This window comes from Drosophila mojavensis, unplaced genomic scaffold (genome assembly GCF_018153725.1).
Source record: "Drosophila mojavensis isolate 15081-1352.22 unplaced genomic scaffold, ASM1815372v1 contig_74, whole genome shotgun sequence".
NCBI lineage: Eukaryota > Metazoa > Arthropoda > Insecta > Diptera > Drosophilidae > Drosophila > Drosophila mojavensis.
The window spans coordinates 13,452,992-13,467,185 of record NW_025318899.1 but is presented as its reverse complement, the minus strand read 5'-3'; the positions used below and the strand labels follow the sequence as shown (position 1 = coordinate 13,467,185).

At 44.0% G+C, this 14,194-nt stretch overlaps 3 protein-coding genes across 6 annotated transcripts; all 3 read right to left on the bottom strand.

Annotated features, from left to right (window-relative positions):
* Positions 1 to 593: 593 nt before the first annotated feature.
* Positions 594 to 9,579, bottom strand: LOC6582351 (protein melted). 3 transcript variants are annotated; one of them, XM_044009437.1, is made up of 10 exons: positions 8,581 to 9,029; positions 4,462 to 4,615; positions 4,142 to 4,393; positions 3,272 to 4,088; positions 2,411 to 3,204; positions 2,105 to 2,348; positions 1,822 to 1,970; positions 1,625 to 1,753; positions 1,271 to 1,552; positions 594 to 1,211 (listed from the first exon to the last, which is right to left on the bottom strand). In XM_044009437.1, the coding sequence occupies exons 2-10, from the start codon at positions 4,564 to 4,566 to the stop codon at positions 954 to 956; spliced, it is 3,030 nt and encodes a 1,009-aa protein (XP_043865372.1). In that variant the 5' UTR covers positions 4,567 to 4,615; positions 8,581 to 9,029; the 3' UTR covers positions 594 to 953. The 3 variants fall into 3 exon arrangements, with proteins under 3 accessions (XP_043865372.1, XP_015017893.1, XP_002008054.2); XM_015162407.3 differs by having other exon boundaries at positions 1,822 to 1,988; positions 8,581 to 9,027; XM_002008018.4 differs by lacking the exon at positions 8,581 to 9,029 and adding an exon at positions 9,498 to 9,579 and having other exon boundaries at positions 595 to 1,211; positions 1,822 to 1,988.
* Positions 9,580 to 11,149: 1,570 nt separating this feature from the next.
* On the bottom strand, positions 11,150 to 12,470 carry LOC6582350 (acyl-CoA-binding protein homolog). Of its 2 annotated transcripts, none has more exons than XM_015162405.3 (3): positions 12,394 to 12,470; positions 11,675 to 11,707; positions 11,150 to 11,544 (listed from the first exon to the last, which is right to left on the bottom strand). In XM_015162405.3, the coding sequence occupies exons 2-3, from the start codon at positions 11,687 to 11,689 to the stop codon at positions 11,296 to 11,298; spliced, it is 264 nt and encodes an 87-aa protein (XP_015017891.1). In that variant the 5' UTR covers positions 11,690 to 11,707; positions 12,394 to 12,470; the 3' UTR covers positions 11,150 to 11,295. The 2 variants fall into 2 exon arrangements, with proteins under 2 accessions (XP_015017891.1, XP_002008053.1); XM_002008017.4 differs by having other exon boundaries at positions 12,390 to 12,428.
* Positions 12,471 to 13,549: 1,079 nt separating this feature from the next.
* LOC6582349 (acyl-CoA-binding protein) lies at positions 13,550 to 14,097 on the bottom strand. Its single transcript, XM_002008016.4, has 2 exons — positions 13,992 to 14,097; positions 13,550 to 13,925 (listed from the first exon to the last, which is right to left on the bottom strand). The coding sequence occupies exons 1-2, from the start codon at positions 13,998 to 14,000 to the stop codon at positions 13,686 to 13,688; spliced, it is 249 nt and encodes an 82-aa protein (XP_002008052.1). The 5' UTR covers positions 14,001 to 14,097; the 3' UTR covers positions 13,550 to 13,685.
* Positions 14,098 to 14,194: the final 97 nt, after the last annotated feature.

Below are 14,194 nucleotides of genomic sequence, written 5' to 3'. Positions count from 1 at the left end.
TTTTAGAACAAATTTAGCAACAAGACGAGCTTTGGCATACGGTGAACTACATGTTAAACAAAGCTGATGGCAAAGTTGATAAAAATGCCATAAGAGAGCCATTTTGGCATATGCTTAGCTATCGACTAAGCACAGGAGTCAGGGCTTTTTAGTTCAAAGATCTGTGGCTTAAGAAAAACAGCAATTTTTAGTTTAAAAATTTACGTTTAACAGAAAAAACAACAAATCCTAAAAATGTATTATAGAAAAATATTAAAAAGAAATTGCAAAATTGAATATGATTGGCTTTTATTGCTTATTTGATCTGCGGAAAAAAAATAAATAGAGAACAAAGTGATTTCCAGAAGAAACTTGTAAGAAATTTGTGCCTCATTTCCGGCTGGACTTGATTATGGGACCTAGTTGTTGTCGCTGCTGAGATTATACTTTAGCCTCATGATCTCGTAATGATCTTAATATTATTTCATCTCTCACTCACAACTTTTGCATAAATATATACATCTGATATCATTGATAAACCCCCTAGTTTGATAATATAAATAAATCAAATTCAATAAGTTTTTTTTCGATAGAAAGATATTTTTTTGTTGTTTGTATAATACAATAATAAATAAGCATAAACTAAATATAAAAAAAATCAACTACTTTCGTAAAAACAATTTCGCAAAATTTTTGAAAAATCCCTTGAAATGGTAGGTACTAATTGCTAGATACGTCTATAAGTATGGGCATAAATACGTTTATATATATATAACATGTATTCGTATATGGTATATATAAAATAGTATACGTATATGTATATTTATATGTATGTATATATATAGACAGCTATATGTTGCGGCCGCCGCGTTTTGTCTTTTATGTGTTTTGTTTGTGGTCTTTACAATTACAGATAATCTCACAATGTAGGTTCAGGTTGCGATTGGGTTCGGGGGATTGGGTTTCGTGGCAAGCTAGAAGGAGGGCTTGCTGCTGCCAATGCTGCGGGCGGGCAGGCTGTTCGTCTTCACAGTGGGATTGTCGCGCGCCTGCGAGTGGGCAACGACAATGCTGAGGCACTGCACCCATTCCTCGGCATTCTTGCCGTCCTTGGGCTTGAGTATTAGGGTCTGATCGGCAGTAAAGATCTCGAATGCCTTGGGTATGTTGCGAGCGCCACGCGAAACCTTCACGGATCGTATTTGATTGACATCGATGCTTTCGCCACCGCTCTAAAAAATGTCAGAGATTCTATAAAAAATCTCTTCAGAGGATTTGTGTGCACACTTACGGATCCCTTGCAGGACAGATGGGCGCCGGAGAGCGTAAAGTAGCGCGTGCGCCAGCGCCTAAACAGACGCCACTTGCCCTTCTTCTCCTTGAGCTGGCCCTCGATCATGGGTTGATTGCTGCCATTGAGGAAGCCAACCGCCTTGTCCGGATGATTGCACAGGAAGCAGCCCCACTGATACTCCAGCTCATTGCAGTTGGGATTCGACTTGTCCGTCTTGGACACTTCAAAGACATCCAAAAAGCCCGAGTGACGCAGCTCGTTCACAAGTATCTCGCGGTCCTGCAGCCAGGTGAAACACGGAAGAAGTTCAATTAGCAGGAGAAGCTCTGTTGGCCACAAATGGATACGCACCTTGACCTGGGGAAATTGACTGGTGACCAGCTCGGTGAAGCTGCGATTCTCGCACTTGAGTATCTGCCAGATGTTCTTCAGATTGCTGATGCCCGGCTCTCGAGTGCTGAGCACGCACTTCTCCTTCACCTGAAGAGGGATGAGATGGAATTTCATTAAGTTTACATCCTCTAAGATCAATACCGGGTCATACTTACAAAATGGCGCACTTGAAAGTCGAGAAAGATCAGGTGTATCCAGGTCTTGGGGTTGCGTGTGCGCATCGTGAAGCACGTCTTGGAGTAGAGGCAATGCGGACCACGAATCTGGCAGGCGAAATGCAGCTTCGCCACCTTCTTGCGACGCTCTGCAAATTCATTAGAAACTGTGTGATGTGTATGTGTGTGGGTGTGTGAGTGGGTTAAGCGGAATGTGTGTAGAGCGAGAGAGAGAGAGATCAGTAAAGAGCAGTGAGAGAGAGCGAGAGCAGGAGGGACCTACCCTCGATGCTGCAGCGTGTGGGCGGCGGCAGATGCTGTGAGACCTCGTCCATATATGACTTAATCGAGATGAAGTTCTTTTCGCAGAACTGCTGCACGGGATCGCGCATGATCTGGTAGGGCTCGAAGGTGCTCATGCGCTGATCCATCACGCTGTTGGCATTGAGCAGAGTGCGGCTGGTGTTGTCGCTGCGCCTGGGCGCCACATTCGTCGTGGTTGTTGGACCCGAGACGATCACCTCGCTCTGCAGCGGATAAAGGCAAAAGGTAAACCATGGGAAATCTCTAGCATTTCGATTATACTCACATTTCCATTCACGGGCAGCTTCATGACAGACTTGGCATTGCCGTTGCTCGACGATGGCGGCACAGCTGGCGAAGCATGATGCACGGAGACGGCGTTCTGCGACTGCTGCACCGCGGCTGTGGATGCAGCCACCGATGGTGGTATGGAGATGGAGCCCACGGACTGGTTCAGTGCATCCGTGCTGTACTTCATCAACACCGAGCTGGAATTGAGCAGCGTGGAGGGGCCCTGCGAGTGCGGGCGCACCTTGGACGGCGACGTGGTCACGGTCACTCCGCCCGAGGTGACGGGTATGCCGTGCTTGTTGTGGCCAGTGATGATCACATCGTTGCTTAAGGGCGGCACAGGCGTGACCGGCGGATTGGCCGGCGACGTTGGCTGCTTGGGCATGGCACCTGTCTGCACGATCACATTGCCATTGGAGCTGCCGCCGGGCTGCTGATTGATTTGTGAGTTGCTCAGCCGCGTCATGCTCTTGTGCAGGCCGCCGACCGAGCCGCTGGCCACGTTGAGGCGAGTGACGCTCCTGTGGGTGTTGCTCGCCGGATGCAGGCGGCCAGTGCTGCGCGAGTCGCCCAGCTTCACGCGCCTCGTATAGCCTGTGTGCGGAGGCGTGGGCGTGGGCGTGTGCGTGGCAACGGGCACAGCTGCCGCGGGTGCTGCTGCGGCTGCTGCTGCAGCTGACGTCGTGGGCGCTGGCGCTGCACTGGGCGTGGGCATGGCATTAACGGAGCTTGGCTGCTGAACAATGTTGTTGCTGCTGCTGCTGCTCGGGGGCGTGGCAGTTGGAGCAGCTGTGAAAACAGAAACGCATGAGGTGAATATAGAAGCAACTGTTGCTGGCTGAGCCAGGCCACGTACCTGGTTTGATCTGCGTGCTGGTGCTGGCGCTGGGGCTGGGGCTGGGGGTGGAACTGCTGTTGAGGCTGACAATGGTGACGCCGCCAGAGATCTTGTTGCCCACATCGTGCTGCGAGCTGAGCGCCGCGTTCTTCTGTCGCACACACGCAAGCACCTTGTCCGTGAAGAGCACGGGGTAGGCGGAGCAGAGGCAAGTCGCCTCCTGCTGCAGCAGTGCCTGGGCGGGCAGGTGCTCCAGCACAAAGTCCAGAGCCTGCTGTGCCGTCTCCTTGCTGCCAATGCCAGCGGTGGTCAGTATCTGGGCGCAGAGTGTGACCGTGCTGGGATTGGCCTTGGCTGCCAGGCGCAGCTGCTCGAAGTGCTCGACCAGCAGATGGGGCGCATGCTGCGCCAGCTTGAGCAGGATCTGCATGGTGATGTTGGAGGTGTCGCTATCCTGCAGGAAGTTACACAGCTGTGGCACACACGACTCCAGCACCGCCGGCGACTTCTGCACAATGAGCAGATACAGCTGGAAGACAGCCATGCGCTCCTGGGCGTCGCACTGCGGCAACAGTGGGATGAGCTGCGGCGCATGCGGCGTCACCGTCTCCGGGGAGACCTCGTACACCTGCGAGAGCACGCGCAGCAGGCCGTAGTTACCCGCTAGAATGGAGTCCATGATGGGCTCCATGATGTCTATCAGCAAGTAGGCGTAGTCAATGGCAGCCAGGGACAGATAGCTGGCCAGGTTGCGGGACAGCTCCTTGTTGCCCTTGGGCAGGAACTGCACGGCAATAGGCAGCGCTATCTTCATCAGTTCTTTTTTATCATAGTTCTGCAAGGGCAACGGGTTCAGCAGGAGTCCAGGGTAAGTCGAGGAGTACCTACCAGGAATATGCTGGATATTATGTCAGCGGCGATCTTGGCATGCGGCGGCTCCTCCTTGGTGGCAGCCACTGGCTGCAGGTTCCACAGCAAGCAGGTCTTCAGCAAGTCCACCAGGGCTGCGCAGTAGCGCTCCGCGCTGCGTGTCTCCCGGATGCAGGAGAGCACACGCGTCACACAGATCTCCACCACGCTCTGATCATTGTTGTTCTTCACGTAATCCGCGTGCGAGATGATGGGATTTATTTCGCAGAGCTGCAGGTGAGTGATATGAGATATGAGTTTAGTTCGGTATCGAGAGGGCAGCATGTGAGGCCACTTACCACCTCCGTGATGTCGTTGACAATGTCCGCATCGGGCACCGAGAACAGATCTCCCGCTCTCGACAAATCGCGCTTGGCGAGCACTTTCGTAAACAGTTCGTGCATCTCGTGGCCTCGGGCTGCCTTGGTCTAGTCAATCATTTCCTTGGGCAGGCTGCAATGGAATCGAACACAGAGTTGGACATTAGTGCCTGCTGTCTGGGTTGCTATGCTCATTTTCCCGTTGCCATTTTCATTGCCATCTTTGCGTTTGGCAGCGTGCCCAGAGTTCAGGCGCCGCTCGCAGCGATTTTTTATCTTATCGCCAAGGCAAATGCAATTGGCGGAGCGAAGGGTGCCTAAGCAGCCAACTCAGATGCAGCCATCAGCAGAAATTTCTCCACTTGACTAAATATTTGTTGCACTCTCTCTCTCTCTCTCTCTCTCTCTCTTTCACTCTCACGCGCTGCCTGCCGTTTCGCTCTGGCATTTCCAGCCTGGCGTCTGGGCTGCATTCACGTCTGCTGGCTTATATATATATATATAGATATATACAGATATAGATAGATGTGTATATATAGATGCACGACTATGGCCAGCGAATACTTGTTGCATTGTCTCCATGCGAAATGAACTCGCCAAAAAATACAACAACAACAAAAATAATAAAAAAATATATCCACTTGGCGCTCTCCCTCGCTATACGATCAACTTTATTGACTAAAATTCTAGCGAAAAACTATAAATGATATTGAACAACTGCACTCGCCCGTAGCGCCTTATCAGCAATTGGGCTTTATCAGCGGCGGGCTTTATAGGCATTGTAACTGACCTCTTAGTGGGCTTAAAGGGGAGAAACGGAAAACCAGAAACTTTAGACATGTTTATTAAGTATGACAAATAAATTCGATTTCAACACACTTGAAAGATGTCTTATTGGTCAAGGTTAACGGTACAGTTAAACAGACATACACATACACACACACACACACACACATATATATATATATATACATATATATTTATATGCATTTGTATATTCAACTGATTTTTGCACATGCAGCAATTCTGAAGAAGGTAATGAAATACGCTGCTGCTGCTGCTGCTTTTGAATGTTTGTGTTGCTGTTTCGTATGTGGGGATTCCCTGGGAGTGTTTTGAAACAGACTGTGAGAGAGAGAGAGGGAGAGAGCGCCCTGGGTCTCTTCAAAACACATGCCAACTGTTGTTTGCTCGGAGCTATCGGAGCAGACCACTCGACGGCTGTCGCGAATGTGATTGTTGGCCAAGTACATCACATACGGGCGCGGAATGCACTTTCTGCTGCGCGGCGAATTAGATTTTGATTAGATGCGCAAAATTCCACAGCCGTGGGGATTAAGACTTTAAGCCTTAACACGGCTCACACAATGGAATTTGCTTTGTGGGCGCGCTGAAAAGCTGCACAACATGATTGACGCAGTCTCTGTCTCTCTCTCTCCCTCTCTCTTTCTCTCTCTCTGTCTGTCTCTATCTTTGTTTCTGTCTTTGTTTGTGGTTATAACCATCAAGGAAGCGACGCCAACGCGCTGCGGATTATTAAATTTTCAAATAAAAACCAAAAGTTGCATAATCCATAGACGCCTGGGCAGTCACGCAGCCAGTCAGGCAGTCAACCAAGCCAAAGAGCTCTCTCTCTCTCTCTCTCGCTCTCTGCACGCGAATTGCAGACGCAGACAACGACAATCGGGACGGACATTTGCTTCCTGGAAACCGGGACAGCCGCAGCACTTTGGCTGCTGCTGTTGTTGTTGTTGTTGTTGTTGGTGTTGCTGTTTTTGTTATTTATGGCTCATTCGCGCTCAGGTTGCAGCAAAGAAACTGGTTAAAAAATAAATAAAGAGGCAGCAACAAGTCGCAGCAACAAAAACAACTTTGCGCGCGCTCGAAAGAAAATTAAAAGAGAAATAGAAATACACCTATATATACATACATACATATATATATATATATGAGCATAAGTAATGGATGATGATGATGGCGTTGGCTAAAACATAAACCGAAACCGGTGCGGCAGGTTAATACACAGGCCCAGTCAGCCAGTCAGCCAGGCAGACAGACAGACAACCAGACGGACGGATAGCCAGCCAGCTAGCTGGCCAGTCAGTCCGCACAAACACAAACACAAAGACGAGGCGAAACGGATCTCGTAGTCAAGAGAGAAGCCAGCAGCCACAACAGCAGCAACAGCAACAACAACACAACAACATCACATAGATCACTGGACACAAACAATTCTCAAGTTTTCGAGCCAAAATGACAGAGTTCAAATTGGCTCAAATGAGAAGCGTAGCCGTTGACATTTATGGTCCACACGCAAATGGCTTCATTTGCATCTGAAAGCCAGATGGAGAGTGAGACAAAAATAGAGAGACTGATAATGAGAGCGCGTGAGAGGGAGGGGGTGGTGGAGAATAGAAACTCAAGCTGACAAGCAGGGCCGACAGCTCAGCGAAGTGACAAGGTTTATAGCTATGCACGCCACGCCTGCCACACCCCCAGCCCCAGTTGCAGTCTCACATTCAAATATTCGATATATGGTGCGTATACGTATTGCAATGGCAATGGCAATATTTTGATAGCGACTCGCATTGCGTGCAAGGCAAGTGTCTTGTTCTTGTTTGCGCATTCCTGGTCACAGTTATTTGCCGTTGTTGCTGTTGTTGCAAATACCTGGCCTTAGGCAGCGTCAAGTGTCGAGCGGCTGCCCAGGTTGCAAGTTGCAAGTTGCATGCGGCATGTGGCATGTGGCATGCTGCAGTCTACGTCAGTATCGGTCATAGCTCAAGTTTTGTTCTGCTCTAAGCTTCACTTGGGCGCACATACAAATCGAGCTGTTGTTGTTGTTGTTGTTGCTGCTGCTGCTGTTGCCATTGTTGTTGTTTTGTCTGGCTGAAACAAGTTTTTTGGTCTGCCTATGGTTTATGTCTACCCTAAGTTACGCAGGCGCAGGCGACATTCATTGCAGCAGCTGGGTCGATAGTCGATAGATCTTTACAGAGAAATAAGCTTAGAATAACTGTTAAAAATATTGTCCTTCTATGCAATTCTCATGTGCTTTCATTCGCTTCGTGCATTGCTGATTAGTATTAGATTAACAAGTTGGCAAGCCAATCGATTTTAAAGGTATATCGATGATATAGATATATGTACATATAGATTATTAGATTAGATTATCTGCTAAGCTGTACTTGTACATGAATTTCTATATGTATATATCATCTTTCTCATTCTTCTTTGTATGTATGTATATGTACCTATCATTATACATAGTATATCTGTCACAGAATTCCCGTCTCAGTCGTCATCTATCCCATTCACGCTTTGTCATTTGAATATGTTTAAGCATTACTCTAAGCCAATTTTATTTACACTTTTACCTTTAATCATACATTTATCTCTCTAGAGTCGTCTACCTAGCTGAATCATGTCGTCTACCTACACTCGCAGCTTCCCATACAAATTTGCTGAGCAAATTTATTAAGCCGCAGCGTGAGAAACCAAATAAAATGAAATTAGCAGAAATAAAATAAAAAGCCGAAACCAAATTTATGTTAAGCCCTCACTCAGTTGGTGTTTTTACACAAATATACTTTTTGATATACATACATATGTATGTGTACATACACATATATATGCACATATATGTACACGATTATACATACGTAAATACAACATCAACATGGTAATCCGAGCCAGACACAAGCTAAGCAAAGGATAGGTAACCGAAAGGGGTTCATAGGGGCTGCTTGGGGGTGCGGGGCGAGAACGTGTTGAAAAATGAGCGGCGCGTGAAACTTATTAATGAAAAGAGCCGCAAATGAAATGCTGCGAATTAGCGCTACAACAACAGCAACAACAACAACAACTAAAACAACAAATCACAGCGCATATGCGAAATACAAGGAAAACAAAGAAACAGAAGGAGCAAGAGTAAAGAAAACGAGGTGTAGAACTAAGTCTTTTGGCACATCTACTCGAAAGGGCGCTTTTAATTAGCTGCTGACGAGGCCATTGGAACAGGTAGATAAGCTGGGCTAAGTCAGCTAGTCGAGCTGCGATCAGTTGGGAGCTGGCTATAACGGTAAACGTTGGACTTACCAAAATTGCATACTCTGTTGTAGCTACACATATGCACAAGTGTGTATGTTCATGTGTGTGTGTGGCCCGGGCAGACACAGCTGGTTCATATCAGGGAGTTGAAACTGGTCGCAAAGCCGAGACTGAGCACAGCGCCAAACCAGACACACGTTCTCGCTCACACTCACACTAACTCACACTCAAACACACACAGAGACAGTCAGTCACTCTCTCGCTCGCTCGCTCACACGCTGGCTTGCTTGCTTGCTCTATGCTCCGCTTAGGGGGGGAAAGGGGAGGTTGTGCAGCAATAAAAAACACTTGAAAAGGCACGAAAAAGGTAGACGACGACGCTGACTATGGTTGTTGTTGTTGTTGCTGTTGCTGCTGCTGCTGCTGTTGGTGGTGAGCTGTCGGCCAAGTCAGCCGCACAGCCGCCGTTGCGCCGTTATTGTTGTTGCTGTTGTTGTTGGCTTTTGGGTGTAGTTCAATATGAATTTTATTGTTGCTGCTGCTGCTGCTGCCGATAAAGCACAAAATTCAGCATTGCTGTTAACAATATATATTTGTGCGGCTTCCGTATATTATATTTATACATACATACATACAATTTATATATTTCATTTGTCTACTTATTTATGCAAAGCAACTATAATTTAAAATAAAAAAAATTTAAGCAAAAATTGTTTTGTTTTCGTTGATATCTTTTGTTATTTTTAACACAGTTTTTGCGCTTTCTGTTCTTTTTTGCCACAATGCTTTATATCGCGTTGCCTTCTTTTCTTCTTTTGTATTTTTGCTAATCACATTTTGTTAACACACACACCGACACCGACACACGCACACGCATGCACACAGACGCACACTATTGGAGAGAAAGAGTGAAAGAGAGAGAGAGAGAGACAGAGAGAGAGGGACGGTAAACAGTGCAGACTAACCGACGGCTCATGCGCGCTGGCCAAATCCAAGCAAACGCGTTTAGGCCAAAACGTAGACTGAACAGCTAGCACCAGTTGCCAGTTGCCCATTGCTGCCGAACGAGTCACTTCTCTCTCACATACACACACTCTCTTTCCTTCCGCGCGCTCTCTCTCTCTCTCTCGCTGGCTGCCCTCCTTCCACTCTCGCGCTCTTGTGGCTAGCGATCTCTGCGCTGGTTTCGCTCGTGCCCACACATTTATCACGGTTTACTTATGCGCTTTTCATTCATAAACAAAAAGCGCAGCGCGCGTTGTTGTTGTTGTTGTTTTGCTCGCGTTTGGCTGTCTGGCTCTCACCTGTGCTCACCTGTTGAGCAGCCGGTAACAGCAGCCGCATGTTGCCAGCAGCAATTACAACTCTTGCTATCGGCCTTTTTTATTTATTTATTTTTTGAATTTCTAACGACTTTTTGACAGAGTTGCTGCGCCGCACGAAAGAAGTTTGGAAAGTTGTGCAAAAATAGAAAAACTATTTGAATTACGATTTGCTAATTGAAAAGGTAAGTTTAACAACTTTCGTATGGTGCAAATATGGAAGTGAGATGCACATATATTACATTTAGTATGGATGCCCACACATTTACTGACTGCGATTCTCAAATCTTTTCAATATTTAAAAACTTTTATTTGTTATATTTGTAATATTTGAAAAATCTAAAAATATTCAAATATGAAATTTATTTGATTTTCTTTTATATAAATATACTAAATATTATTTTGAAGAGTACTATACTATTCTACCACAAAAAAAAAAAAAATATAAATAAAATATTTGAAAATCTAGGAATGTATATATGATTTAATTTAATGTTTGACTTGGTTTGTAAAACATACTTAATATTTTGAATATTATAATTAATTACTTTTGGCCAAGCTTTAAAAGCTTTCTGGCCCTCAATACAATGATTAAATATATATGTATGTACTTGGTATATCTCTATTCAGCATAGGCAAGCCCAGCGCGACTTTAATAATTTTATGAACATTATTTAATTATTTTAATTTTATCAAATAAATAAAATAACATAAAATTTTCTTATTATAGTTTTATAATCATATTTAATTAATATTTCTAATTCCTAAAATATTTGCTAAAATTTGTTTATTTATTATTTAGTTCTCTGCCTGCACTTGAATTACATTTTCTCCAACCCCGGAAGTAAACAAACTTGTTATACTAATACGTTTTACTAATATTTAGTTTTTCTCTCGTGTTCTATACATAGCGTATCGCCGTAACTCTGTAAACACTTCAGTATTTAGGAAATGGAAACAGAGTAAATCCATTATTTGCTTCAGCTTTGCACCTTTGCACCTTTGCACGCTGCACTCTGCTGTAGCTAAAGCGTCAAGGTCGTCCGCACGACTAAAACACCTTAATTTTCGGCGAGTCTATTAACAGTTAGGCGCTAATGGAAAGTCGAGCGTGCAAAGAACGAATTGCATTATTAGCTGAAAGGTACGTATTCTGATTCGCATTCGTATTCGCAACCCGGACTCATTGCCCAGCCGACATTTGAATATGTTTATTTGCCTTGCAAATAACCAACAACCCAGCGTACTGAACCAACAGAGTGTAATGCACTTTGGGCAATGGGCAGGGCAGTTCGTTTCGTTGTGTGTACAAAAGTTAGTAATCAAGTTTTATTAGGCATTAAGAAGATCTTGTTCCGTATTATCTACAATTTGTGTATAAATAGATTTAGTCTCTCTGGTTGTTGTGTAAAATCAATTCAGTTTGGCTCTGGCTTTGAGCTTAGGCATACTTGGCCACCAGACCCTCGACGAAGGCAATGTACTCCTTCTGTGCTGCCTCGGTGGACTTGCCCTTCTGCTTGCTCCAGGCCTCCCACTTGGCCTTGCCCTTCAGGTCCAGAAGGCCGGGCTTGCTGGTCTCATTGTCGCCAACGGTGGCCTGCTTGAAGAGGGCATACAGCTCGAGGAACTCTTCATCACTGGGACGCTTGGTCAGCGTCTTCACCTTCTCGGCGGCGGCATTGAATTGCTGCGAAAGAGTTAACAGATTACACGATTATCCCAAATCAACATGTTGATAAGTTATTGGCTTATCACAGAACAGCTGCGATAAGATAAATAACATACAACATCACCATAAATTATTTTCTGCCACTTACCTCAGTGAGGGACATCTCGATTTAGATTTTAATCTGCAAGTAACAAATTAAGCAAGTTTAATATATTATGACGCAACATAAATTATAAATGTGACAATGAACTTGATGGGGAGCTACGGCTACAGCTACAACTACGGCTGCTGCTGTTACTGTTACTGCTGTTGTTATTGTTGTTGTTGTTGTTGTTGCTGCCGCTACTGTTGCTCTGGTTGATGACATGACAAAACCAGTTCGCTGATCACCATTAATTGGAGGGCCTTACAATAAAAGACCACCGCCAAATTGCCTGGAGAGATGAACTTTGGCATCTATCGCATGTTTTTGAGAACAGCAGCACTTAGGAGAGACATAACTTTCACCAAGCAGCCGGCGCTGGCAGCAGCGTAATAAAAATAGAAATTCATTTATGAAAATTATTGCGGTAGCTAAAAAAGATACAAATGTATCTAACGGACACATCAGCAGCGACAGCAGCAGCACAGTAATTGCAAAATTTTGGTGTCATAGAATCCCGTCAGAAATGGAATTTGGGCGTGGGTCGAGTACGTGCGAATCATATATTATTACTCATTGGCTAAGATAATCACTTTGCCGCTATCTGGCCATGAGCTTTTTCTGATTGTTGATTGCCACATGTGTAAATTGTTGTTTCTTGTAATATATATTGATAACGTGTTCAGGCACCCATTGAATTTTGAATGTTCGGCTCACGCACTTACGATGGCTTTTGCTGTCTGGGCGGTCTCAGAACTCGGCACTATCTGAATCCGAGTCTCGATTTGACTTTCAATTTAAATGATTCCGCGCTGCTCACGATCGTCGGCGACATCGTGCCAAAGCTCTCGACAAATCGTGAAACTGAGAGCGTCCACTATTTCGCCTCATGGCAATACATTCCGAATGGGCGATTGGCGAGCTGTTCAAAGTTTCGCTCGGCTAGCGTAGCTTTGAGCTGCATTGGATTAAGATTTTCGGATGTGGATGTCGTTTTAATCATATCATCAGCTGGGTGCGAAGTGCGGCCCCATCTAATCGCAACTGCAGCTAAAAATATATAAAATATTATATTTCCAGCGGAGTCACGACTTTTCAGTATACTTCTAATCAGTTCTAAACACCTGAAGATTACTCGGCGTATATACAATTTAATTGCTCTGCTTCTTTCATTTGATTATTTATGACAGTCCGAAATAACTTATTTTTTATTGATTATTTATTAGAAGGTTATGTATAATTCCTTTTTATATATGTATGTACATATGTAGTAATCTAAATGAATGAATTCATTTATTATTTATATTGAAACAAACTTCCAGCAAAGACTCGAATTGAAATGAAACGTGAAGAATGTTAGCTGAAATGCACTTATGCTAAAACTGACATAAAAGCTTTTTGCTCATGCAGACAGATGTTTCTTATATAAAAACTGTCATATTTAAATGTAGCATACTTTTAGGTGCTCAAATTTATTAAGCTGGTATTAAGCGAAGCTAATAAAAGCCTGTTATTTTAATAGTGTATATTTTAAATATATATTTTAAATTAGACATATTCTATATCTTCGCTGATCTCAATTATAATTTAAAAATTTCTCAAATTACTACATCAATATTTGTAACTAGAGGAAGTACGTTCTTGAAATGATTAATGTTGTCTGTCTGTTTTTGCATTGACTGTTGGAATTAGATAGCAAACTGCTATCATGATGAGGCAGCTGAAACAAATTGATCATTTGATGTGTATTTATGAAATTACATATATACATTTAAATAGATAATTTGCTCAAGTACATGAACATTAAAGTTTCATGATTTGAAAATGTATCGAAGTTTGCTGCAAATAATTGAACTTTAACATAACTAAATCATGTTTTGGTAATTTTTTCTAAATGCTTACGGTTTTATTAGCGTTCATATAAAAATAGTATAAATCCATTTGTTTAACAAGGACATTAGTGGCATAAATAAAATATAAATTTGCGTGCTAAAGCAAAGTTCTTTAAATGCATTTTCTACTCGTATTTGGCAGCATGCTTCTTGTACACCTCGATGTAGTGGGCTTTGGCATCCTCCAGAGTCAGACCAGCCTTGCTCTTCCAGGCATTGTAGCGAGCCTTCTCCTCCTCATCCTCTGGCTCCTCAATGTTGCAATCGCCCTCTGTGGCCTGCCTGTAGTACCCATAGAATTCCAGGAAATCCTCCTTGGTTAAAGTGTCCCTGAACTTCCTTGCTTTCTCTACGATTTCCTCAAACTGCAGCGCAAAATAGGAGAAAGTTATTCCTCCTGATTTTGTCGTATTTTTTATATTTTAACTTACGTTCACCATGTTGGCTGTTAGCTGGTCTGTTGTGTCTGGTTAACGAAAACAAATTGTGGTTGCTTGTTTCAACTCGTAGTTATATATAAAATAGTCTGAAGCCTAAAAGCCAATTTTGTTGTTAGCTAATCTTATCAAAACTGACTCCTATTCCCTGCTACCTGAAAAAATAGACACACTCAGGCACATATATCATATTTGAT